Source organism: Branchiostoma lanceolatum, chromosome 8, assembly GCF_035083965.1.
Source record: "Branchiostoma lanceolatum isolate klBraLanc5 chromosome 8, klBraLanc5.hap2, whole genome shotgun sequence".
Lineage (NCBI taxonomy): Eukaryota > Metazoa > Chordata > Leptocardii > Amphioxiformes > Branchiostomatidae > Branchiostoma > Branchiostoma lanceolatum.
The window spans coordinates 17,120,205-17,146,759 of record NC_089729.1 but is presented as its reverse complement, the minus strand read 5'-3'; the positions used below and the strand labels follow the sequence as shown (position 1 = coordinate 17,146,759).

The following is a 26,555-nucleotide window of genomic DNA, read 5'->3' as shown; positions in this document are numbered from 1 at the left end:
TACACTAGCCAGTACTAAACAGTACCAAAGTAGCAACTTACAGGAGTTTTCCAACAAATCCATGCACAATACATACATGTACATTTAGTACATGGACAAAGAAGGCAAGATAAAAACAAATAGATGTAGGATAAACTTAAACAACGAGCTAACTCACCACACATGACGTCATACGTGATAAGGTAGGTCTCGTCCCACAGGTACAGCTTCTTGTCAGCGGGGTTGTAGTCCAACATGGTGTTGTAACGGTACGGGTCGCGCAGCTGCACCAAGCCGCCGTGCTCCTGCTCGGTACGGGTGTCGAAACTGTAGCTAATCTTCGCCGTGAAGTCGTGCGCGTCCGTAGCGTAGAGAACACCGCATCTCATGAAGGCGTTACCCGCAGCGCGCTTGAAGTATCTGAGGACGTCGAAGTGTTATGAGTAAGCTGTTAAAACTGGGTAAAGATCACGACTCACACAAGTAACATAAGGACTCACGTGTTGTATTGACAAAACTCAGAACTTTCTGTACAGAGAAGAAAACTACATCCGGGGTCTTGGCCCTTGGTACCTAGTGCGCAGGTGCAAGATACTAAAGGCGGGAAAACTACTAGATAAACATAATCTGACAAAATTTACTAGCTGAGAGAGCTACTGACAGCTAGATATCAGTAATATAAACTCTTTCGTACTTTGTTGTAGAAGAAAGGATTCAGTTGTAGCATGGACACTGGTGACTGTCCATGTAATATACCAGAACTTTCTGAGTGAACAATTATGGAAATATGATCTTAATTCTTCTCGCCTTCATGTGAACAGTGTCAGCTACAATACAAACTTTGCAGACAAAACACTCTTTCATCTTTATTTTGGAAACTACATTTCATTTCACCAAAAGTGACTATGAGTACTATTGAGTAGGCCGTGGACTTTTCTTTCTCAGGGGCGAGGATGGGACGTTTCATGGGTCAAATGCTACAGGGTATTCGACATAGAAAGGGGAAGAAATGATATTTAAGGCTATTGAAATATCCATTCATCTGCAATACCGCTGCATTTAGGATAATTTTGGTTCTTTGGATATCTTTTCAGAAGCGAGGCTCGACCTTTGACTTACCCAGCATTCCATGTGTTGATGATTGACAGGTCCTGCGGGTTGATCTGACTGACCACTATGTTGCCCCTGTTCTGTAGTGTTCCATAGATGACGTACAGTCCGTACTCGTCCACAGCGAAGTCGATATCCGTACTGCCTCCCCAAGAGTACGAGTAAGAATTTTGGATACCTGAAGATATGTTTCCACAGTTATATAAAATAGCATTTTCCTTCTCTAGAACGTTGCTACTAGATACAACCATGGTCAGAAGATTAAAGAATTACATTGCAATATGGTTTTCAAGGTATTCTATACCAGTGTAACCACAACAACGCAACTTGTTTTTCTGTGTGATTTGTATGCTGTGAAAAATGTATGCTATTGTATCTGGTGAATGCATACACACGGTGTCGGCATCGTTTTTCATAGATGGAAAATCTTATCTTATAAGGAACGTACGCCATTGAATTATGTTGAATTCATTATATGTACCTGCAAAAGGCAACTGCTGCCTGGCTGCCACCCGTTCGTTCTCTAAGTCAAACTTGATGAGATCCTGAGTTCCCGCCCGGTTGTAGTACGCCGAGCCACCGTACACCACCTGGCCGTTCCCGGCGATGTCGCTAGGGAGCTCCCATGTACGGGACACCTGGTCGTTCACTATGGCGTAATCGTTGTCGTACTTCTGGATCGTCCGGGGTCCGTCGAAGATGTAGATGGGGGTGGGATCGAGGGGGTCTCGTGCCCAAGAACTGTACCATCCGCCTCGCCCCACGTCCTTCACGACCACGGGAGGGCTCAGAACCAGGGAGCTGCCGCGGGGACAGCAACCGACTAGAACAAGAAAATTGTGTCAAAACTGACAATAGGGTAGCCTCTGTTACACAATCTCCCACTGCCAGGGGCTTATTGGTCGGACAGGCCGCTATGATCGCAATTTGCTAAGGCTAACAACAGGACAACTCGATGTAGGGCTACCTCTCGAAGAATTCGGATAAAAGAAAGACATTACCTACCTGGTCTAGACGTAGACGGTGGCTCAGTGCGTGGTTCCGCTATGGGAGGCGCTGCTGTTTGGTAATCATGCTCTGAAACGAACAGTTTGGGTTTCCTCATTAGAAATGCTAACTTTTGTGAGGAATATATGATTAGATTACTAAGAATAGATGTTAATCTAACTCGTCATACATGATTTCCCACCAAGTAAGCTTGAAACTTCCGAAGGAACAACGTTTCAGCACTAAGGAGAGTTCCCACACGCTAATCTCTCAACGTTCTAATACACCCCTCCTGATTGGATGAGGAAACGTTAAGCCACGCCCACCTTCACACTCTAGCTCCTCCCCTTCTGTCACCCGAGTGACAGCGCTCAGGGCCACACGCTAATCTCTCAACGTTCTAATACACCCCTCCTGATTGGATGAGGAAATGTTTAGCCACGCCCACCTTCACACTCTAGCTCCTCCCCTTCTGTCACCCGAGTGACAGCGCTCAGGGCCACACGCTAATCTCTCAACGTTCTAATACACCCCTCCTGATTGGATGAGGAAACGTTAAGCCACGCCCACCTTCACACTCTAGCTCCTCCCCTTCTGTCACCCGAGTGACGGCGCTCAGGGCGTTGCCGTGCTTGTTGACACAGAAACAGTTGACCCCGTCCAGGTAACACTGCCGGGGTGTATACCTGCCTTCCTCGGTACAGGTGGGCACGAAGGACGACCGCGAGCCGTTAGCGTGATGGGACGAGGCCTTGATGGCGGTCAGGGCTTCCGCACGTGCACGCTCACACAGTGTAGCTGGAATATAAAAATCACAAAATTAGCGTGTTACCATAATCCTTTTTTTTTTCTTCCATCAACTGCGTTTACTGTGTATTTTGTTTCCCCAGTTCTGTCTTAAAAGGTATAGCAGTTTGTCAACTTGAACACAAAACGTTGCTGATATCGTTTAATTGTTAGATCATCTTGCGTACTTAACAAAAAGTAGAAATGTGTTTAGAATATGGGTAAAACAACAACAAAGTAGAACACCACTTACGCATCCTGGTGGAAACGTCAGGCCCCGGCTCGGCCGTTGTGTTGAGGACCGGGCCCGGTTTGGCAGTGGTTACCAGGCCCGGTTTGGCAGTGGTTACCAGGCCATGTTTGGAAGTGGAGATTGTGACGGTTATGGTTGTGTCTACAACCGGCGGTTCGGTGGGGAGGACAGCCATGTCTGGAGTTGGTGCCGGAGTAAATAACTCCATCTCTTCTGTGGGCCCTGAAAAAATGACACAAAGAAAAAAACGTTGTAAGGCTTGGGACGAAAAAATCTATTGTGTTCTGTAGAAAAAAAAGTCTTGTTTCAAAGGCTCACTTTTCTAATGAGCAGTCAATAAATTTCTAAATACCTTCATCCCCGCTTCCGGTCTCCCATACGTCTACTTTAGCGTCATCTACACCTGTGGAACAAGAACAAAAATTATATACCTACACATACACATACAGTCAAACCTGTATTAGCGGTCACCTTTGCATAGCGGCCACCTGCCCATAGTGGTCACTTTTTGTCGGTCCCTTGGATTTTTCCCATTGACATAAGCATTAAGAATTAGGCTATAGCGGTCACCTGTCCAACGCGGTCGCGGCCACTCGATTTTCGGTCCCGCGGGTCTGGAAACACTGCCGATAACGGCCACGGCGCATGGTCGCCGCAAGATTCGGGAGCCTTCTTTCAAATCCCCGCAGAAAAAATGTCATTATAGCTGCAGTGTTACCCATGAAAATGTTGTACATGGTTTTATTTTGCTCCTGGTGTTGGTTTTGAATTTCCAAAACCGCTAAGACGCCAGATATTTCTAGACAAAAAGAGCCTATTTGTGCGAGGTCCTAGCGGGACGCTTTGCTTACTCGGGTTACTTCACTAGTAGTACCATGGGGGAGCAGTTTATCAAAAAGAGACAGACGCCTTTTATCCTTTAAAAAAAGGTTATAAAGTCATCCATTCTTTGAATATTCTGTTATCTTTTTTCAAAGAACTTCTTTGACGAAATAATTTTACATTTTGTATTATTTAATGTAGAGTGAAATCATAACTCACACATGTAGCTGCACCCACATTACAGTAGACTATTCCTATGACCTCACAGGCGCCATCTTGCAGCTGTTGTTTTTTCTCCCGGCAAGGAATCCGACCCTAACAGGCTGATTTTACCGTGAAATACCGCAATTATTTGCTGATAAATGATGTCGCCGCGCAATTGAAAATGACACGGTTGTCTTTTGCAACATTTTGGTCGCATGTGCTCCGGATTAGGGGCGGATCGATGGATCGACTTGGACTTAAATTTGCTTGTGGAAAAATCCGGACCTACCGAAAGCAGTCATCTTGAGCCGATGGTCGTCTTGTGGAAGTGGTCGGTAGACCAAGTTTGACTGTACATGTATATGTATGTGAATACATGTTTCTCAGTGGGTACAGAAAACATGTGCCACTTATTGCTCGTAATCAAACAACCGTTTCTATAGAGCGGCCACCTGTCCATAGCGGTCGATTTTGGCCAGTCCCTTGAGTGACCGCTATAGGCAGGTTTGACTGTATATATAAATATACATATACATATACTAATACATATAATATACATAGATACACATCCACACGTCCCCGAATATGGCATAGCGAAACGTCTGTAAGTATCACTAAGATCTATTTGACGTTACAGTTGATTTTCGTTCCCGAGCTCTTCAAATTTAAAGCGTAGAAGATACTCTGTAATAATCAAAGATATTGTTTGTTTTTGTGACGCCTTAGGAACGAGCCCTTAATTGATAATATGATCGAATTGAAAATATTTCGAAAATTGCACTTGTCTACTATATATAGGGTATGGATTGTTTAGTCGCACTCTACCTGAACAGACCGGTCTGGCGCCAGGCTCGCTCACGGTGCCCGGGATCTCTTTTCCCGACTCGTCCACGCAGAAGCAGTAGCCGGACGCGCCGTAACACTGCATGGGGAAGAACTTCCCATCTGCCGTACATGTGGGGATGTAGCTCACTGCGAAGTGTTAAAAGATAGGAATAATCGTAAGGAAATGGAAAAATGGAAAAAAAATTCATCGGAACCTTGAGGAAGGTGACAATCGTCACGCCGGGAAGGTTGACCCCCCCCCCCCCCAAAAAAAAAACGTAATAGGAAAAAAAAGGCCAAAATGTTACATAAAGTCCACCGACGTTTTCACACAAGCCTTCCGCCACAAAAATTCTGTCTGAATGTCGCACTGTTCCCTGTTGTCTTCTTGCATTCCGTTTTTTGAATACGCTCCTTTTTATAAACTTTTGATGACTTTAAATATGCTACCAGAGTTTACCCAGTTGATTGATGTTGATACTTATGTAAATCTGACACCAATTTAGTCAGTTGACTGTCATTGTCAGTTCGTGCAAGTTCTCTCAATCAAACATTCATTATCTCAAAATGTCGTATCAAGTGATTTGCTATTATTTCTGACCTACTCTCCAAGCAGATCTACACGGGGCGCCGAAAATCGTATATGCTAGCCAGAGAGGCTCCAGTCAGCCAGATCTACACGGGGCGCCGAAAATCGTATATGCTAGCCAGAGAAGCTCCAGTCAGCCAGATAAGCTCCAGTCAGCCCCGTAGGAAACGGGGTGGACTGGAGCTTATCTGGCTGACTGGAGCTTCTCTGGCTAGCATACTAGTATACGATTTTCAGCGCCCCGTGTAGATCTGCTTGGAGATTATTTCTGACCCACCTTCGTCAGCTGTAGTGAAGTTGTACCAGAAGAGTCGTAATGCGCGCCGCCTAGCGTCACGACATGTCAGGTTCAGGAAGTCCTGCAGTCCCTTCTCGGGGGGCAGAAACTTCTCTGTCTCGTTCTTTGGTGTCTCTGCTTTCACCGTCACTGATGATCTGACTGTCACGGCCGGTTCGGGCGCTTCTGTCACGTCTGGACGAACGAAAATATAACGCTTTAACCGTTAACTTCTGAGGAACGAGCATGTGACTTTCTACACCACCTAATAATGGACTAAATCGAAGTGCCTTAAATGAGGGTATGACTGCTTCACACAACAATGCAAGAAAACGCCGATAACAAACACGAAGGCGTGAAACAGTGGCGTGAAGCTGTTCCCATACCTTCCGTTTCGCTTCCCAGCGGCATGTTGCCCTCTTTGACATCCGGTTTAGGTGTTGTTACGTCATCTGGGAATTTGAAAAGAGAAACACATTTATAATTAGGACAGTGACCTTGGAAGTCTGAGAAAACTGTTGGTCTTTCATATTACAGGAACTATTTTTTTACATTAATTAGCATAATCTATACTGGCCCCACCTTCGCAGACGACATCCTCCCGAGGCCCTACTCTCGTTCCCAGGATCTCCTCGCCCTCTCGGTCCACACACCAACAGTGGCCGGTGCTGTCGTGACATTGGATGACGTCATAACTGCCGTCCTCTGCGCATGTCGGGATGTAGGCGCCCAGGAGTGGTCCCTCACTCAACATTTCTTCTCGTTCTAGCTGACACTTGCTTTCCGGGGTTCCTGAGAAAAACATTGAAATGTCCTTTATCTCTCTTGATTTTCAAACTCAAGAGTGACAATAGACACGTGACTGGTCACGTGCGTCCGCCATTTTGTTGGTCGAAGTTTTTGCATGTAATACTATACATTTTGATTGACAGATATACGGAGATTCTTTTTTTCTACTGATAGTCATGTCAATTCTAAATATATTAATTTTTCTCAGTTTTGGTTTATGTATTTGGCCTGTGTATTTTTATTGTGTAAAGAATTCTTTACGGTATCGACAGACCTGAGCAGTTCGGTGACTCCCCTGCTTTGACTCTCGTTCCCATGATCTCCTCCCCAGCTTCGTTGACGCACCAACACTGCCCGGTACTGCCGTGACACTGGATGGGGTTGTACAGCCCCTCCTCCGTACACTGCGGCACGTACACGCCCGCCAGCAGACCGCGGCTGTTGGCGTCCTCCCGCTCTTCCTGACACTTGGTCTGGGGCGAAGCTTCCGTTACTGGAGCCTCGGCTGTGATTGAAGGAAAACAAATCACAGATCATTGTCTTTACTATATAGCTAGTGGGGTCGCGGTGGCGTAGTGGCAGGGTGTTTGGCCTCAGAACCCGGGTTCGAATCCGGGGTTCCCTGATTTGTCCCGTTGACGTTGTGCCCTTGGGAAAGGCACTTTACACGACTTTCCCCACTTTACTCAGGTGAAAATGAGTACCTAGCTTAGGTTAGGGACGTCCCTCGGATAGGACGTTAAATGGAGGTCCCGTATTTGAGGAGAGCCATGCCTCAAGCACGTTAAAGAGCCCAACACACTTATCGAAAAGAGTAAGGGTCCTTCCCGGTGTGTGTGTGATATAAATCTGTCCGGATATGCAGCTTGTACTCTTCAGTACAAACCTGGTGCGTTACGCCTTGATGCGGTTTACCGGGTATGCAATACATACAAACAAACAAACAAAAACAAAAACAAAAACAAAAAGCTAGGCTACGGGTCCGGTCACATTTGTTGTACGATCGTCGTACGATAGCAAACTGAAGGCATTCTTGGGATAGTTGTACGTTTGTCCTACAAAATTAAGGAAGATGTTGTCTTACATCCTTGTCGCTGTTGTTTATTTCACAGCCTGTTTGAAAATTCTACGACTTCAAATTCGTACGACGACTTACGACGAATGTGACCGCGTCGTAACATAACGGTGTAATGTTGTTTCTTTTATTGCTAAAATCCCAATAAAGGCTGTTAAAAAGACCAGACTTTGAAGCAGATAGACGAATGTGGAATACGGCTAAGCAAGAGTGAAGCAAAGCAGATGCGTTAGAATTAGCTGATAATATCTAGATATATGCTTCAATCTACGAAAGAAAAATTTGGTTTATCATGGTGTTAGCCAGTGTGCATTCACAAACATTGCAGAGCTTTGGGGGCAGATTCTAAGCTAAGCTGGTGTTATGGCGGTGAGTAGCCGTTATAATCGGGCAACGGATGGGGTTGGGGTTGGACGGCGAGTTGTAGGGTATAGTTATGCTGGCTGTTAATATCCATGAGAAGCGGCAGCAAGTTGGTGAGATGGGCGGGTTAGCGTACAGGGGCGTCCTCTAGCGGCTGATACCTGAACATCTGGGGTTCTCTCCCGGGCGGACTCTCGTTCCCGCCACCTCGTTCCCGAACTGGTCGGCGCACCAGCAGTGACCGGAACTGCCGTGACACTGTACGGGGGAGAAGGAGCCGTCGTCCCGGCACTGAGGTACGTACGCTCCCGGTTGGGCGAACGCTAGGACCGCCTGCTGTTCCTGCTCACATTGCGACTGCGGGCGCTTTGTCCGAACTAAGAGTTCAAGTTCAATCGTCGTAAATTTCCTTCAGATTTTATAATTTCTATCATCTCTGGGGAGAAATACGCAGAGTATCTACGAAGACATAAAAGATGATATGAAGTCTTTATAAGAAGATATGAAACGTGCGTGTTTGTTCACTTACCTGATAGATCGCCGCAGTTGGGAACGAGTTGTCCCGGCGACACCCTGCTTCCTGAGATCTCGTCCCCTTGCTCGGAGACGCACCAACACTCGCCGGTGCTGCCGTGACACTGCAGCGGGTCGTAGGTCCCGTCCTCCCGGCACTGCGGCACGTACGCCCCGGGGCCTAGCCCGACATCGATGGCCAGTCCTCTGTCGACGTGACACTTGCCCTTCTCGGCTGTATTTGGTATAGATAAGAAATGTTTCTCCATTAGTTTGGTTCGCTTTGATAGATACCAACACATATACAGTCACGGTTCTACCATTTTTCGTAAATTAGCAATGTTTCATTCTCTATAGAATCTCTGAAGATGAAAGAGAAACGTTTTACCCTGTATTCTTTCTTACATTTTCAGTCATATAGGCTTTAGGACTTCTACCTGCCCAAATATGATATGGCTCGATATCTTTCACCCATGATAAATGAATGAACGTGAATGGCGCTTCATGCAATAATCAGAGCAACATATTCGTCAAAGGTTAGACATAAGGTTACTCAAGCAACTGGATATGATTTCGGAAAAGGTCAGACGTTTCAAGTAGCATTGACTGCTTTTCGTCAGTGACATTGAGCAAGACGTGTCTGCTGATCTAGCCTCTACCAGGCCCCGCAGGATGGCTGGAAAAATAGTAGAAATTGGCCAAATAGAGTGAATAGTATGCCAAGGGAGTTGGCTACGGAGGTAGGGTCCAATATGCCATCCACGGCGGCAAACTGTACCCCTATAGCAGACTAACTCCTCTTTCATGTTTTTCTGTCTATTTGGCCAGTTTCTACTCTTTCCAGTCGCCTCTGGAGCCTGGTAGAGGCTATGCTGATCGACATGTTTGGTAGAACAACGTCAATCCTTTCTCGGCACAACAAGTCTAATCACCGTGTGCCTGACCTGAACAGGTGGGGGTGAAGCCCCTGTCCACCCGTGTCCCGGGGAGCTCCTCCCCCTCCCGGTCCACACACCAGCAGTGTCCGGTATTGCCGTGACACTGGACCTCCTCAAACGCCCCGTCAGGCCGGCACTCCGGGATGAACATGCCGACCTGCAGCCCGGCGTTAGCGGCCTTGGTGCGCTGGCGCTGACACTTCGTCCGGGGGTCTAGGGGGAAAGTTTCCCATATCAAAGATGGCGTTACTTCTAGTATGCTTTTTCAACACGCCGGTTTTATCATTTGCAACGCCTCAGAGGCGAAGCAGACGAATTTCGGTAGTTACTACGTTTGAGTTGAAAGGGCTATTAATTACAGGTTTGCGTAGCAAAACCTTTGTTGGATCCGTTGGAGTGGTGGCCACCATCTTGAATTGTGACGTCACAGGGTCGCCATACCATTTTCTTGGGATGGTCGTTTTGGGGGGTCGCTAGCGTTCTCTCTATTTTTAACAAATCGGCACACAACTATCACACATTCAACTCAAATAAGAAGAAAAATTCAATACCAATTCATATTTATAAAAAGACCCCGTAATCGCAAAACTAACATTGCAAACGTGAAGTATTTGTAGCACAAAAAATCTCTAATATTCCTTCCAATCACTGGACAAGGAATGGCAAAAATTCACCCATTTTTGGTCTGAATCTAAAACTCACTCAGGTTCTCACGTAATTCTATTTCAATACTGATCTATATGGCGTTGCCTTAAAACTAATATATTCAAAACACCTGGAATGGAATTACTAGAGAAATCATACAGAATGTCATATGGTAATTCTGTATGGGTAAGTGATTGCTTTACCATTGCAGAAGTCCATACACTCCATGTAGGTGTGGAATCTGTTGTCGTTGCCGCCGCAGCCTCCGTACGTAAAGCGCACACATCTGTTCTGTGTGGACAGGTAGTAGTACTTCTTTTGTCGCCCTCGGCACGGACCTCGGTCCTTCAGCAGGTTACAAACGACCTCGGGATCCTTAGCGGGCGATGCTGTGGTTTGTGACAGGTCCGGTATCCGCTGGCTGTATGTTTGCTTCACTGAAAATTATAAACGTATCAGAGAGTGTTTTTGCCCCGCCCCAGAGGCTTCGCTAAAAAAACTACAACGTTAATTATAGCACGTTGCCGGATAATGAAAGTGTTTTACTGAATTTAAAATAACGACAGTAATTCGTCAACACTTACCAACACATCTCTTGGCGTTAACGTTCTCCAAACACTCGTCCCGAGTGCCGAAGGAATTAGCATTCTGCCCGCAGGCCTCGTGCATGTACGTCAGGCAGGTGCGCTTCTTGGAGTTGAAATACCATCTCAGCCGCGGGGTGGCGTTCGCGCACGGTGTGCCTCGGTACAGAGGAAGGTTGCACACGGTGGAGGTGGGAGATGGTGGTGGGGGTTCCTTGAACGCTATAGGAACAACATAAACAATACAAGGTTAAGTTTGCGACCATTGCAAGTACAGGTATAGCGAAGACACAATGATAAAAGATATGGAAATACAGAAAGTAAAAACTTAGTCTTACGGCAGCCGATTTCGTCCGAGTCGTCGAAACAGTCCGCTTTCCCATCGCAGATGTAGGGCTTCAGGACGTAACGGATCCCGTTCTTACACTTGAAGATATCTGCAAAGGCAAACATTGAATGACGATAAATTTGACATACGAACCATGTCTCTATATCTACCACATATCTTCAGTGTAGCGAGTACTACATTCTTAATTTAAATACCTTCGCCAAGAAGGTTATGTCTTCGTGTTCTGGACAAGCTATAGTCACGGTTTTTGTGGTAGATAGTTCTTTGGGTGGAGATTAAGGCGTGTAGATTTGCCCGCCTAGTGGCATTTTTGTAACTGCAGGGGCATATTAATATAATACTGCTTGGGTTATGTAATGAGTATACCTTGCACATTGTAGTCCTGACAGGGTGCCGGTTCCATGGGAAAGCCCCACTCACAGGCGAAGGCCTCAAAGTGACACATGCTGGGGTACATCGTGCCGTACTTGTCGCAAACAGTCTGGAAAAGCGGGAGGCGTTAGCAACAAAACGTAATATTCATCACATGATATCAACGTGCAACCTGCATCATTCTAATGAGTCTCTAGGTGGCGCGGTTGCCACACTGGTCGTAATATAACTGGCAGTCGTACTTTCAAAAAGCTGATTTATTTAAAGGTGCACAACATACACTTGATAACATTTGAACATACTTTTGACAAATATTTAAAACTTACACACAACATAAATAGTTTGCTCTGGGAAGCTTTCGAGACGAACGCTCTGTCTCTTCTTCAACCCTAATACAGTCAGATCTCGTCTTGGAGTTCTCTTGTCACGTGACTTGATGTTGATCATCACATGACAAGAGACAGTTATATACAGGCTTGAGATAGTGACGCCCCCTGTCCCTTTATAAGGTACTGCGTTGTCTGCGGATTTGGATTGCCTTCCTAACACCCCTTGAAAACCAGTCGGAGTCCTGATCTAGTACTTTCGCACATTTGAACAGTTCGCAAGGCTTTTTTACTCACATCTTTAGCCTCACATTCCGACCGTGGCCGACAGTAACACTGCGCCGACCCGGCGACAATCCCGGAGCAGTACGCGCCCTGCATGCCACAGTCGTAGTTGGCGCAACCGGCCTCTGTTACAATGCAAACAAACAAAAACAAGAAATCATGTAAGAAAAAGACAATGATATTGTGGTTGAAAACCTTCACGAAAGTGCTGTGAAATTATTATTGGGGCCCATGAGAGGCGCTAGTTGTCGTATACAACCTTTTAAATCAAATAGGGCGCCACTGCGAGGACTTGGTATACTTCTTTTAAACGTGCAACAGTGACTTCAGAGTCTACAGAAATTAGGGTTAATATTATATGATTGAGGCTACATTGACCAGTGACGCATGTGACTGCATTAGATATAGAAAAATCGCAGGCTACAGAATAGTTACAGGTTTGCGTAGCAAAACCTTTGTTGGATCCGTTGGCATGTGTGGTGGCCGCCATCTTGATTTTGTGACGTTGCAGGGTAATCATACCATTTCATTGGGAGTGGTGTTTTGGGGGTCGTTAGCGTTCTCTCTATTTTTAATAAATCGGCACACAACCATCACACATTCAACTCAAACAAAAAGAAATCAATACCAATTCATATCTATAAAAAGACCCCGTAATCGCTAGACTAACATAGCAAACCTGAAGAATATGTAACTCTACTTAACTCTAGTTATAATGTGAATTAGTTCTTACCTTGTTCAAACAGTGTGGTAGGTTGCGGACTGGGGTCCACACACATGGTGCCTCCACAGCCGTTCACACAGCACTTCAGATCGCCCGGGCAGTGGAAGTCTGACACGCATGCGTCACGTGAACAGGAGGGACTTGATTGGTGGAGAGGGAATCCCAGCTGAGGACACACCCCGGGTTTGTCAAACTGTCCAACCTCCGGGATGGCTAGAAGGGATAGAAGATAGGATTACCGATTTAGACTACCGATTTAGAATTAGACCAATGGGGTAAACTAAAGGCCATACCACTTTCTGGTGTCACAGACTTAATGTTCAGCTGCAAATCTCTTAGATTTCCTTGCAAAGACTTGAAATTATGTAGAATTCCGAAAGTGCGGATGCCTAGATCATCCTCTTCTTCAAATATTTAAGACTGTGCATCCTTCATCACACAGGTGGTCTCAGAAGCAAATGCATGCTACAGTTGCGCCATCTAGCGATATTTAGGGGAAGCGCGCAATTACAATCTAGCAATTTCCGCTCGTTACCACCAGCACGCACGGACTATCAAAAGCCGTGCGTCAAAGCAGCTTAAACATGAGAAACGCAAACTGTTGTTACAGAAAGTCACGGATCATATAGAGATTAAGAAGCGACAAATGTTCTATTTCAAGCCGACCTTGATCTTATTGGCTTCTAACAGATCGCTTTGACCGTGAACCCTACTGACCCCCGCTGAATAGTCTGAATACTCGAACTAGCGGGCCGTGTGGACGGGGGTTTGACAAGCTTTGTGATAAGCCTGGTAATGGAAGAAAGGTAGATCCCGAGACGTAGAACAGTTACAGTGTTACAGCGTGGTTTGATCCCATGTTTGGCGGAAGTATGGTAACATCTTTGGTGAGTAAGCCCGCGTGTAAAAGTGGCTTAAAGCTCAACAGCCCTTACCATGATGGTCACCGTACCTGATCGTGAAAAACGTTCCAGTCTTTCTACTTTCGCCTGCGTTCAATGCACCTAGTAAACTATATATGTGTAAATATACGCTCTCTCTCTCTCCCTCTCTCTTCCTCTCTCTCGCCCCATATATATATAACGCCACAACTTCACAAGTGTTATGTATATAGTAGTATCAGTTCTAAACAACGTCATACGAGCGCCTATGCTTTGACTATGATATACAAGTAGTATACACTGTAGGAACAACCCTCGTTTTACTTCGTGTGCCCGGGCACGGTCTACTGTATAACATGTTACATGTAACAGCGTTCTTTGTCAAAGCCCTGGTTTACAACAGTACATTGGGGGCATCCTAAGACAGTCGTGGATATCTCGTACAACTTGATTCAGCTGTCTTGAAACGGAACAGATTGTCGTAGACCGTTGTCGATTGTCGGTTTATCTACGCCCCTATGTTGCTGTAGTCCAGAATCAGAGGATCAAATGTCTTTCCAGGTGACCTACATTGACATCGCGGCCCCTCTATTAGGTGTTAATAAAGAGCCGTTAGCCGTCGGGATTTTGTCTTGTTCGTGGGGGCGTTTCTAATAGAAGACATCTGGTTGCATTATACCGTGGATTTAAAGTAATAAGCGGGCTTTACATCTTTGTCTAGGATGCTTTTCTAATATCCTATCGACGTGTAGAAGAACAAGGCTACATTGTGCAATGTCGTTGTGACATGTTTACCTAGATGCATTGGTTAATATCTACCTCATAATCAAAATAAGTCGGACGTTACATAGAAATATCAATACCAAAAGAGCCTTTCCTGGCTTTTCTGAAATGTAGTATATTGTAGCTGTACAACAAACATATGTATTTAAGAGCCATAAAACACTAAAACACGATTCAAATCCAAACCGATTATGAAATGAAATATGATGCCCTTAAATGTATCCTTTCGGTTACTTGGCAAAGGCACAGGGAAAATAAAAACCTCACTTTAGAAGACCTTACATGTACTGGGCACATCATATCCGAGTTGACACTATCACGTGTTGATCTTCACAGTACAACAACTACTTCTACCACCTCAGCCCTATACTTCCTGCCTTTCCGGGAACTTTGATCTTCATGACCATATTCCCCTTCACCTCCTATTACTAAAAAGACTACGCACACACCGTCCAAACAATTACACACACCGAGAACATAGACTCCATCCCTGTACTGATCAAGACGTGGAAAAAGTGTTGAAAACCTTGTCTAGACGTGTGTTATGTACATTGTCAGTTGGCAGGGCCTAGATAAGAGAGTTGTCCGCGCTAAACCCTGCCTGTAACCTGCACGTGTGTGTACATAACCTAGACCTCAACTCCAGATCCACCGTAATGGGAAATGACTACAGGGGCGGGGATGTTGTGACAAGCTGCCTCGTCGTTCATATTGACTGACATTTGTAAAAGAAAGGGATATGCTTAGCTTTGCACAGACAAAATATGATTATTGGCTTGTCTTAAATCGTTTCAAAATCTGACTCTGAATGGCATAAGACAAAGGAGGCCAGTTCTGCACTTGCAAGACTTGTGCCGAGCTTGCCTAGCCTGCGATTGCCATTGCGTACGGTACCGCAAACCTTTCTGGGGATTTTTGGACATTTGCGATTGAAACCCGCTGAAAACTGAGGTGTAAAGTGGTCCGCTGAGACTATTGATGTAGAACAGAAGGCATGACGTGATCAACAGTCAGCTGCAGTAAGTACCACGGAATTGGACTTTTAGAATGATATCTGCCGATCTTGTCCACGGGGCCAGTGGTACGCCTTGTCATTTTTCTCATCCTTCCCGCCCATTTCCAGACTAGACCGCCACCATCCACGTTATAAGTACCGACAGGTGTGCGGTTCGCAACACACATGGGTAAACACACTGCCGAGAGATATATACCCACCAAGACTCTCACCTTACCACAAACCTCAGAAAACCACCCGAGTTAAAAACATCCCCCTCAGATTAGAATCATTGCTGGGGAAGTTTACATTCTATCGGATCAAAGGGTTTGGTGGTTCCGTCTGCAAACAAGCGTTTTGCTTTGGGGATGTGGGACTGAGACAGATTACTGACGACAAGCATGTCGCCTGATTGCCGGCATTGTGTGTGGACTTAGCCTCCTGTGCAGGCTTCCTATAACGGCGGCAAGGGAGTTGTGTAGCCGAGGGAGTTGTGTAGCCGAGGGGCGCGCCGTTATCCCTCGGCTACACAACTCCCTCGGCTACACAACTCCCTTGCCGGCATTAGAGACCCCCCCCCCCCCAATATATATGCCGCCGTTATAGGAAGCCTGCACAGGAGGCTATGTGGACTAACCCCTGTTGTTAATGCACAGACATGGGCTCATGCGAGAATCAACATCGCGTTGGAAAAAGGGTCTCATTCATTCCGCTTAATTAGCCACATTCTTTCGCAGCTCATGATTATGCATAAGGACATGACGATCACCTATCTGCAACTGTTTTGTGAACTTTTTTCCTCAACGTCTGCTTTCAGAAGTCACTTAAAACTCGTGTAGGAAAAAAATACAAGGAAAGAAAAAGGCAAGAGAAAAGATAATCTGGTCAAGAAACGTCCAAGCTTGATTAGATTTACTAGTATATCATTGACCTGTCAATGCAATCTATCAATCAATCAAGATGAAGGAAGAAACGTGTTTGGAATACAAGTAGCAGCTGCGGAGGGAACGTCGAACCGATATATCGTTGCTGTCGTTATTTTACGGAATTCTGGTGTTGTGCAAAAGCGCGGGAGTCCAGCTGAAGCCTTGTCACCACGATATTGTCGTCTGATGACAGATCTTGACAAACCTGACCTAAAAGGTCACCTCTGTTGTGTATCATGGCTGCCATCTGAGATTTCTTATACCTGCAATACCGTTGTAAAGGCACAGGCGCTCGTACTCACTAACTCCCGCAGGGGGAAAACGCTCAATAATTGGACGACTTTTTCACCAGATGTTCCCGCTCACTGTACTCACCTTATCCGGGGCAGAGATGCCGGAACGGATAACCCCAAGGTTTTGGCGGGAACAAGCCGTTGTGATTAGTACGTAATAAGAATGTTCCCCTAAACATCAAAAGATCGTCTGATTTTCTTTTCCCATGTGATTTTTCGATTTCCCCCACACGCAAATATTTTGAGGTGCATGTGTGGATACTTGGCTGTCATACAATACGCTATGGTACATGGATTTTTTTCTCTGAGAGAACAACTGTTCGTTATAGGATAACCTTGCCGGTAGCGCCTTTCCAAATCTGTCCCTTTTTATCCCTAGTGTATCATTTTGAGTTTAAGCCGTTTTCCTGTGGTTGTAAACGCATGGTTGCGACTGAGAGGCCGCGGGAAATAGTTCTACAGACGTATTGCCTTACCTCTAGTGTTCTTTTGGTGTTTACCACCTAAACAACATTATATCTCCTTCTGTAAACAGTAAACTTCGTTAACTGTGGCTGCTTCTAGCACAAGACGAATAGTTTCCGACATTCTGTGCGAGGATCACATACTACACATTCCTAATACACTGGTAGTAGGGCCCTAGTGGTTCAATAAACAGACGTTTATAACAACAATACACCACCGACAGCGCCTACCTTTCTTTTGCTAATTCGTCGCTAATTGCAAATGGTGTCCATAAAAATCAATTTATGCCCATTATCATCCCCTAATTACCACGGAATTATCCTAATAAGTAGCGCCCTAGCCATCCCCCTTTCAGTCTTTGAAAGTCTGTGGTCTCTCGTGGGGGAGGTGGGATTACAATGCCGCCACGATGTATGCAAAGCGATTTAAAAGTCAGGAACAAATTGTTGCAAAGTGCCGACAGGGGTCGGTTTGTCTAGGTCGTGTTGGAGTGATGTGCCATGAATCCTTTCTGTGCATAATGATAAACGTCGTCTCAAGAACCACAACACTGCTGTGTAGCGTACAATTATACCCGTACTACCACCATGCTGGACTCAGTAACCCTATAATTACATTCCCGACGTTATACGGTTCTCTAAGGATCTATCTATAAAGCTTTCCTCTGAAAAGACTGTTAAGATGCGCTCCGTGTGCATAGAGTTCACAGGGCCAAGCACCCACCAAACGTGGAACTAAAGTTTCCATGACATTTGACTTGCTACCGGTAAATCGTTTCACAGAGAGGCGATCTGATTTGTATTACAAGACTTGTTCTTCCATTTGGGGGGGTTAGTACCACAACCGCAAGGTCACCAACTTAACAATGCGGGTTCAACAATTAGGTATGCTTTGCTCAGTAAACATGGACCGCGCTAAGCTGAACGGTGTTGATAGCACAACCAGGTGACTTGAAACTCACCTTGCGACGCCCCATGACGCATCAGAAGCGCCCAGACGACCAAAACCAGGGTGTTTTCCGGCGCCATGGCTGAGTTCTTGGCGTGTACCACGCGTATGTCGGTCCGACGCACAGGCAATCACCATGAGAATGCAACCCGGACAAAGGCCCCGTCGGAAGTGCTAGTTTTTATTGTCTGATGAGCCCCGTGTAATATATGCATGCTTCTCTACGGGCCCTCACACACAGCCCATTCACCGCCCTTCTTACGCTCGGTCATACCAACGGCTCGCCTCTCCACCAATCAAAACCACCGTTTTATGCTCTTTCGGCTCCTTCTAACTTATCATCACTCAGAATGTTTTAAGAATTGTGGCTTTAAGGGATGGAGAAATCTGCGACATTTACCATTGTCCCACTCAAAAGATCACCAGGACCGTGTAATTGTTAAATCGTAGTCTTTATGCGGCTCACTGTACGGACAATACGCAGCGTTTTCAATAAATGGGAACGAGATTAAAAGGAGGCACATTCCGCGCGTACAAAGTGCCACCTGTGGGGCCTTGGCTGAGGCGGCTCTGTGTGAAGTTGTGTGATGTGACGTTTGAGTAACGGCGCGAGCTGGGAAAAAATACAAGGAATTCCGTGCGATCAGGAAGCAAAGGAACTGACATGTGACGTAATTCCATACCAAGATTCCTTAGGGATTCACCTTCCATTGTTCTCAGAAAATGACGATATGCATCAGATACCTAAATACAGGTGTGACAGTACACCTATTGAATAACCTAATCAAAATCTCTTCCCGCTCTTTCTTACTACCTGAAGTGTGTAATAAGGGCTTATCATGAATAGCCGTGCGAAACAACACCATTGATAAAAGTTGATCCTATCTTCGCATACATTGCTGCATAAGCAAATTTTAACAATCCCTATTCCGGACTCCACTCTGCATACATTGAAACAGAAATGTAATACTTGAGGCCAAGGTTTCTGCTCTGCAAGATTTATAGCCAAATTGATTACTACAAAATACCGCACATGTTAGTGGGGTTAAATCAAATGCGAGAAGACTTGTGGGGATGTTTCTTTAACAGTAAAGAAATGGAGGCTTAGTCATATTTGCCCCGACCGAGCGACAAAGCGTGGAGCAAATATGCTAACTGTCTGCTTGTACTAAGTAGCTGATAGTCATATAGATGCTTGTGTTGTGCGATAAGGCGGCGTCTCTTTCCGTAGATAGTTATTCTTAACAGTAATATTGCGTCTAGCACATTTACTTCCAAGGGCGTCAACTATGTACGCCATTGTCTTTATCCCAGAACTCTCAGAGAATTTTCACGTCAAGCCCTGATGAAATTCTCCATCTTTGTTTAGTTGTTGTTATCTCAATGTTTTCAGACATACATCTGATAAAACCGGACGACGCAGACAGGTCGGTTTCCGCCGTTTCGCGGGGAAATCGCGCCAGGAAACCGTGCAGGAAGTGACGAGATTGCGTGATAGCCGGGTGGAGAAATCCTGTCGTACCGCGCTCTGTTTACTACTCGCTGGGGGCGTTCTTTCGTAAACAGGTGACGAGTGACCTTGAGAAATTGCCAGTTCTACTTCACAAATAGAACATGCTGGAGGGAAAGGTCACGCCTAGTGGTGATTTCACGAACTAGAGATCAGCCAATCAGAGTCAACGATACATCTCGCTACATGATGAAACACTGTGCAGGCTTTACGATGTCATCTAAACGTGCCTTCGACTAAACCTGTTATTAGTAGATTAACCCTGTTTTATCTGTCCGAACTGCTGACAAAAATGACTTAAATCCGTCAGTCTTCCAGCTAAACGTTCTTGAAAGTCGCATCAAAGATAACAACCATCAAAACAAGGCTCAAACTAGTCCAAACTTTGGACGAAAACTTTGCGAACTTTCAGGTATGTGGAGGGCCCTAAGTCTAGTAGATAACCTACAGGAAAAGGACTGCTATTCTCGCCGGCGGCCCCTTACTTCGTGGCATACCTGACTTGTTGTGTACTCCCCTTGACGATGTTTATCTTTCCATAATTAGACTCGTCCTGCATCGCTTCCTTGGAAGGATCAGGGGAGGATTTTCGTTCGACAACAGGTGGAAAGAAAAGAAACAAAACCTCGCTACATGCCACGTTACAGGAGCGAATACACTAAGATGTGTTTCTGATGGTAAAAAAAAGTGTTCTATGACTGGCATGTACATGTACATGGGTCAAGCCTTATGGGGTTGTGTCTCAGAAATACGGCAGTCAGAAATGTTACGATTCCCATCCCAATATCTGCTTGGCACAGTGTTTTATGTTGGACAAAATATGGCCGTTGGGAGAAGCTATTCTGTAAGCTAAACCAATGCTACTGCGATTTTTGTTGACGCATTCCCAACTTGATTGCCACTTGGCAATCGCGTTTACTATAGTTGTAATTTGAACCTCGCATATAATTATATAGACGAAAGAATCTGTCAATTTTGGACCTCAAATACGGTAGAAGATGGAGTGCACTTAATCGCAGATTGTACTTTGTATACTAACAATAGAAATACCATATTTAGTTATACAGAAAGTAAATTCCATCACTTCAGCACTAAAGATGTACATTCCTTTAGCGTTCTGATAAACCTGACTATAGCTTAGCCCATGCAATCCTACATTCCTACAAGAAGTCGAGACTATATCCTTGACTACGATACTCGTACCATGATGTTTGAACTAACGACGTTTTGCTAACGACTTCTTACAAACTGCTCCATGCTTTAAAGAGTACGGAGAGCATTATTGGACAGAAGAATCTCACACGTCTAACATTGCAGGGTGACCTGACCTTGGACATCTGACCTGACTCGATCATGACAAATGATCTTGTCGCTTCAAGGATTCGAGATAAGAAATGGTCGGCTATATTTCAACGGACCCAGAAAACTTTCGGAGACACATAGATGGAACGAACTACAGTGTGCGTAGCTATTTAGAATCCCAGCAACCGTCCCCGGTCAAGAGACCGGTAAATGGTATCAAAGCAGGCATTAGGAGAAATAAGACTCTATCATCGACATTGACAGAAGAAAACATATCTTAGGTTGAACGCGTCTCAACCACATGCAGCACACTTGTGACTGTTTAGACTGCACACGTTACAGCTGTTACGGTCTCTCGTGCGTTTGGGGGGGGGGGGCGGTGCTGTATTTCTAAAAAGAAGGAATAACACTTGCTTAAAGTTGCTTCGCAGAATATGTGGAATGCCGTGCACTAGTCTTGTATCTCAAAGGAAAACGTAGATCGTTTATGGGCTGTGGTCTGAACGCGAAAGACCATGGACAGTGAATAAAGTGTATCTTGACAATTGATTAAACATTTGTTTAAACTTTAGAAACACAAAAAAATGTGTCCTACCAGTGTCATTGACTCCAAGCGTTATATTGCCCGGTGTCGGGAGGTCCAGTGATGTTGTGTTCTGCGCACGGAGTCGGACGTGACAGAATTCCTCGTCGGTTCCATCCATACAGTCCTGTTCGCCGTCACAGCGCCACCCAGCGGAAATGCACTTTCCTGCATCACAGCGCCAGTCTCCGTCTGAGCATGGCGCGGACTCTTGTTGGTCTATATCAAAAAGTAAAATAAGATCTTAGTAACAGAGGAAAGTGGCATGATTAAAATGCTTTAAAGACGTTGTTCCTTCCCATCTTGAGGACCACTACGGTGCCGAATCGGGGCCCATTGTTTGTATTCTAATTACCTTCGCCGAGAAGGTTATGCATAGGGTAGCGTTTGCGTTTGTGTGTGTGTACCGAACAGCATAACTCGAGAAGGCTTCGATGGATTGTCTTGATATTTGGTAGGTAGGCAGGTCTTGATGAGACATGGAAATGATTAGATTTTGGGTCCCCTAGCGGCTTGTTACGGTACTGCAGAGGAACTTCCTGTTTTGATATCTCGTGTTCTGGGCATGCTATGGTCCTGATTTTTGAGTGGTAGATAGCTCGTTGGACAAAGAGTAAGTGGTATAGGTTTTGGCCCCCCTAGCGGAACTACAGGAGCAGGTTTTGCTTCAAACTCTGAAAAGGAATAACTCAAGAAGGGCTTGATGGGTGGTCATGATTTTTTTCTAGATAGAATTGTCTGCTGACTCTTTTGCAATCCGTAACCCAGGGTAAGCTTGGGGTCAGCTAACAATGTGGGAAGCAAAACAAAGACGTTCAAACTTACCACAATCCTCCTCGTCCTCTCCCTCAGGACAGTCTTTGTCGCCATCGCAGAACCAGGTTAGGTGGACACACTTCGTGGAGTTCTGACATTGGTATTCCTTCATGGTACAGTTTCCCTCTGTGGTGATAGAAAATAAAGGAAACAATGAGCAAAAAATGTATTACCGTATCAACCTTGACTGTACTAGTATATGTATATCATACAACAGCAATAGCTAGTATACATTCAAAATACATTCGTTGATACGTTGATGAAGGTTGGACATCCAGGTATTAAGATACGCCAAAATAGTCACTCAAGCAACTGGATACAATTTTGAAACAGTCTGACGTTTCAGACACTGACGAAAGACAGCGGATGCTGTCTGAAACGTCTGACTGTTTCGAAATTTTATCCAGTTGCTTGAGTAACTATTTTTGGCGTACATTCCATTGACTTAACGAAAACACTTCTGTGTTTTCTGCGAGTAACAATAGCCGTGTTGTGTCTTCTAGTCCCTGCCTCTGTGCAAAGCATTATTTTATATCCTCATTCATTAACATGGTAAATAACATTGATTACATTACAATTTACAGCCAATCATTACGAGGCACGGTATTTAGGCACACAGTACGCTAGACAATACATCTTAATACGTGTATCTATATATAGCCAACGAGCAGTGCATTGAATACACTAAAGAAACTCTTAGGCGGTCAGGCCGGTTGTCTAGGCCACGGAGTCGGTTAAAGCAGACAGTCGTCTGGAGATTCTGGACTCTACCAGCCTCTGCGGGTCGCTGGGAAAATAGTAGAAATTGGCCAAATAGAGTCAACTGTATAAAGAGGGTCGGCTATGGAGATAGGGTCCAATATTGCAACACTGCGGTTGCGAATGTTATCCTCCATGGCCAAAGTCCCCCGGCAAATGTTCTCCCTATAGCCGGCGCGGTTAGTCTGGTAGAGACTATGGAGATTCATGGAGGAACAAACTTGAGTACAGAAATAATGGAAAAAGGATGTGCCATTTGGTTACTCTCCAAGCAGAGGTGGAGAAGACTGTGAATTTTTTATCATATGCCCCTTTTTCTGTTGGCACCTCCATCAACAGGATACGGGACATATGATAAGTCTTCTCTGACCTCTACTTGGAGAGTACCATTTGGTATTTTCTCTTTAGTCTAACACCGTCCGTAAAAGAACCCCCCTCCGGAGCAGTTTGAAAGAAAGGCAAAACTTGACGAAAAACCATCCCTGCAGTTCCAGAGAAGTGGCTAGGGGGCCAAACCTACACCATTTCTTGTTTACATCACAAGTTATCTTCTGGCAAAAAAAACAAGACCATGGAACGCTCAGGTCAAAACATACAAACGGAAGTTCTGCTGCAGTGTCGAGGCCACAAACCAGGGGGGGGGGGGGCAAAATTTACCTTCCCAACACCTAATCACATATCAAATATCATCACAATCCATTCGGAGGTTCTTATGCTGACTGCAAAAATCCGGAAACACAGACACACAGACCGAAAGAATATCTCAATTTTCATAGAGATAACAAGGTGAAAAACGCCAAAGAAATTACCAGACTGAGTAGGAAAGAATGCTCCTCGTATTTGGTGGTTTATGCCGATAGCTGTTATCACAGCGTTACCTTGACACATATCCTCGGACTCGTCCGAACCGTCAGCACAGTCAACATCCCGGTCACAAGCCCAGGCCTCAGGGATACAGTCTCCGCTACCGCACGTGAACTTGTCCTGGCTACACGTCTTTGGGGCTAGATTGAGTGAGAAATCATCAGTCAACTGTCAAAAACTTCTTTATTACATCACAAGCTATCTGCCACCAAAAATCAAGACCACAGCACGTCCAGGTCAAAAGATACAAAAATTGAAGTTCTGCTGCAGTACCAAGGTCACATACCAGGGGGCCCAAAATCGACCTTGAATTTCGGCTTCACAACACCTCCCCACATACCAAATATCGTCGTAATCCATCAAGAGGCACTTGAGTTGTGCTGACTGGAGTGGTGCGGAAACACAAACAGACAGACAAACAAACAGACAAACAAACAAACAAACAAACAAACAAACAAACAAACAGACAAACACACCCAAAACAATATCTCCATTTTTCATGGAGATAATAAAGTCAAGGGAGGTTTCTTACGGCAGTCTTTCTCGTCGCTGTTGTCGGTACAGTCCCACTCGCCATCGCAGACGAACAGACGGGGCACACACCTGCTCCCGTCGGCACAGGTGAACTCCTGGTCCGTACAGATCGCCATCATCACCCCCGGCGCCAGTACTGAGCTCGGAGGGATGGGCGTGACGGGGTAAGAAGGCCTGGGCACGGTCTGCGTGGTGGTCAGCTCGTCAGAAGCGCCGCCTATCGTATCCAAGAAGCCTAACCGGCAGTTGGTTTCGTCGGAATCGTCGTCACAGTCGCCGATACCGTCGCAACGGAAGATGCTCGGCAAACAGCTGAAATCCCGGAAAACATTTTTTACAGGTTTGCATAGCAAACCTTTGTTGGATCCGTTGGCGTGTTTGGTGGCCGCCATCTTGATTTTGTGACGTCGCGATACCATGTTATTGGGAGGGGTGTTTTTTGGGGTCGCTAGAGTTCTCTCTATTTTTAACAAATCGGCACACAACTATCATACATTCAACTCAAATAAAAAGAAAAATTCAATACCAATTCATATCCATAAAAAGACCCCGTAATCGCTAAACTAACATAGCAAGCCTGAAGTATATGTAGCAAAAATACTTAACTCTAGTTTACCTCCTCCTTTACCATAAACTAACTTTGCAATTGAGTTCAATAGATGACATTGGGTTAGAATTTCTATTGCAATTGGTGAAAACTAGCGGCCAGAGTTTACATTAACAAACAACCTCTACGTCATCATCGCGTCATACTTGACCCTTGACCCTTACCCTCCATCTTCGCACATGAACTTGCCCCTCCTACACCCGGTGCAGTTGACCTCGTCCGAGTTGTCCCGACAGTCGTCCTCGCCGTCGCACTCGAAGCTGTCCGGAATACATCGGCCATTTCCGCACTGGAACTCGTCTTCGGTGCAGGCTTCGGGTTCTGTCGTAGACATTCGGAAGTTCAAACGTCAAATTACCACAAAACTGGGGACTTAGTTACATACCAACACCACAGTGGTCTCGAGACACTTATATACGGATGGTGCATGAAATATCTTATAAGCCAAGTACCGGCCATGGTGATATTGAATGTGGTATCTTACTACATCTGTAATAACTATGTATATTAGTTACAATTTAGGAGGTTTAAAATAAAACCAAAAAAAAACTCCTTGCTAGTATGTACAGATTCAACTTCTTCCCGCTTTTTCAGACAGCTGCAGATGTAAGGACAGATGTAGCCTATAGTTTGAATCACTACTAGATGTTTGGTCTGGGCAATTTTTCCTTCGCCCTAAACATCTGCTTGGAAATTATTGTCAGAATGACCAATGTCAATGGAATGACGTATTTCCATACTTAATTAAGGAAATTTTGATTACCCATCGGATTTCTTCTCCTTTCACAGAAACATTTTGCGTTTTTGAAACGCTTAATCAATTACTTGTTCCCATGAACGGTGTAAAAAAAAAAACTTTTGTTTTCTTGCATATGCAAATGTATCTACCTCCAATAACAATCGCTATTGTTTGTTCCACAGTAGAAAATTCTTTTTGTACACTGGCTTAATTTCCAATGCAAACTTGTCACGACAGTAGTTTATATTTTGATACCTAGATAAACATTCTACTGTCGGTAGCAAAATTGCTAAGTAGATTATCACAGTTGATTAATTCTTCTTGATTGTGTGTTTTTACGGTATCAATTTGTAATACTGAGTTGTTTTTGTACGATAAGACGGGAACGCAAGAATGCACGACTGATCAAACCCAACTAACATCAAAGGAGGCTATGAATGCCGAAGGCAAACTCTAACCGTTCTTCAAAGAACGTACTTAGTATTACATCGCGTTCTTATATCTGTGACTTGTTAGAGTGCGCTGAGTTGTCACAAACCTTTATTAAAACAAAACACCGGAGGATTATAAATACAAATCTAAAAATCTAAACCATGTTATTGAAAGAAACGCGTCTACAGACCAAGAACTAATTAGACAAAAACAACACATCGTGACATAATTAGGAAAGACATAATTAGGAAAGTCTTTCCCCACACAAGAAGTGATCAGTTACGCAGAAAATGCCCACGCTCTGAATTCAGCTGTTAACTGTTA

General features: G+C 44.9%; 1 protein-coding gene across 5 annotated transcripts in view; it reads right to left on the bottom strand.

Moving 5' to 3' along the window:
* Positions 1 to 26,555, bottom strand: part of LOC136439907 (uncharacterized) — a 34,419-nt gene that overhangs the window by 6,145 nt on the left and 1,719 nt on the right. For 2 of the 5 annotated variants that reach the window (XM_066435570.1, XM_066435569.1), the window contains exons 2-26: positions 25,225 to 25,381; positions 24,452 to 24,765; positions 23,934 to 24,059; positions 22,306 to 22,422; positions 21,493 to 21,699; positions 12,805 to 13,008; positions 12,084 to 12,196; positions 11,455 to 11,569; positions 11,078 to 11,176; positions 10,740 to 10,961; positions 10,359 to 10,592; positions 9,517 to 9,723; positions 8,589 to 8,807; positions 6,896 to 7,126; positions 6,415 to 6,624; positions 6,219 to 6,284; positions 5,833 to 6,027; positions 4,967 to 5,113; positions 3,468 to 3,518; positions 3,116 to 3,337; positions 2,647 to 2,874; positions 2,095 to 2,166; positions 1,571 to 1,912; positions 1,099 to 1,267; positions 158 to 399 (exon numbers count right to left, since the gene is read on the bottom strand). In XM_066435570.1, coding sequence (XP_066291667.1) covers positions 158 to 399; positions 1,099 to 1,267; positions 1,571 to 1,912; positions 2,095 to 2,166; positions 2,647 to 2,874; positions 3,116 to 3,337; positions 3,468 to 3,518; positions 4,967 to 5,113; positions 5,833 to 6,027; positions 6,219 to 6,284; positions 6,415 to 6,624; positions 6,896 to 7,126; positions 8,589 to 8,807; positions 9,517 to 9,723; positions 10,359 to 10,592; positions 10,740 to 10,961; positions 11,078 to 11,176; positions 11,455 to 11,569; positions 12,084 to 12,196; positions 12,805 to 13,008; positions 21,493 to 21,699; positions 22,306 to 22,422; positions 23,934 to 24,059; positions 24,452 to 24,765; positions 25,225 to 25,381 — 4,509 coding nt within the window. Of the gene's footprint in view, positions 1 to 157; positions 400 to 1,098; positions 1,268 to 1,570; positions 1,913 to 2,094; positions 2,167 to 2,646; positions 2,875 to 3,115; positions 3,338 to 3,467; positions 3,519 to 4,966; positions 5,114 to 5,832; positions 6,028 to 6,218; positions 6,285 to 6,414; positions 6,625 to 6,895; positions 7,127 to 8,588; positions 8,808 to 9,516; positions 9,724 to 10,358; positions 10,593 to 10,739; positions 10,962 to 11,077; positions 11,177 to 11,454; positions 11,570 to 12,083; positions 12,197 to 12,804; positions 13,009 to 18,098; positions 18,271 to 21,492; positions 21,700 to 22,305; positions 22,423 to 23,933; positions 24,060 to 24,451; positions 24,766 to 25,224; positions 25,382 to 26,555 lie in introns of those variants that run through there. The other 3 variants (XM_066435571.1, XM_066435572.1, XM_066435573.1) reach the window with 3 other exon arrangements.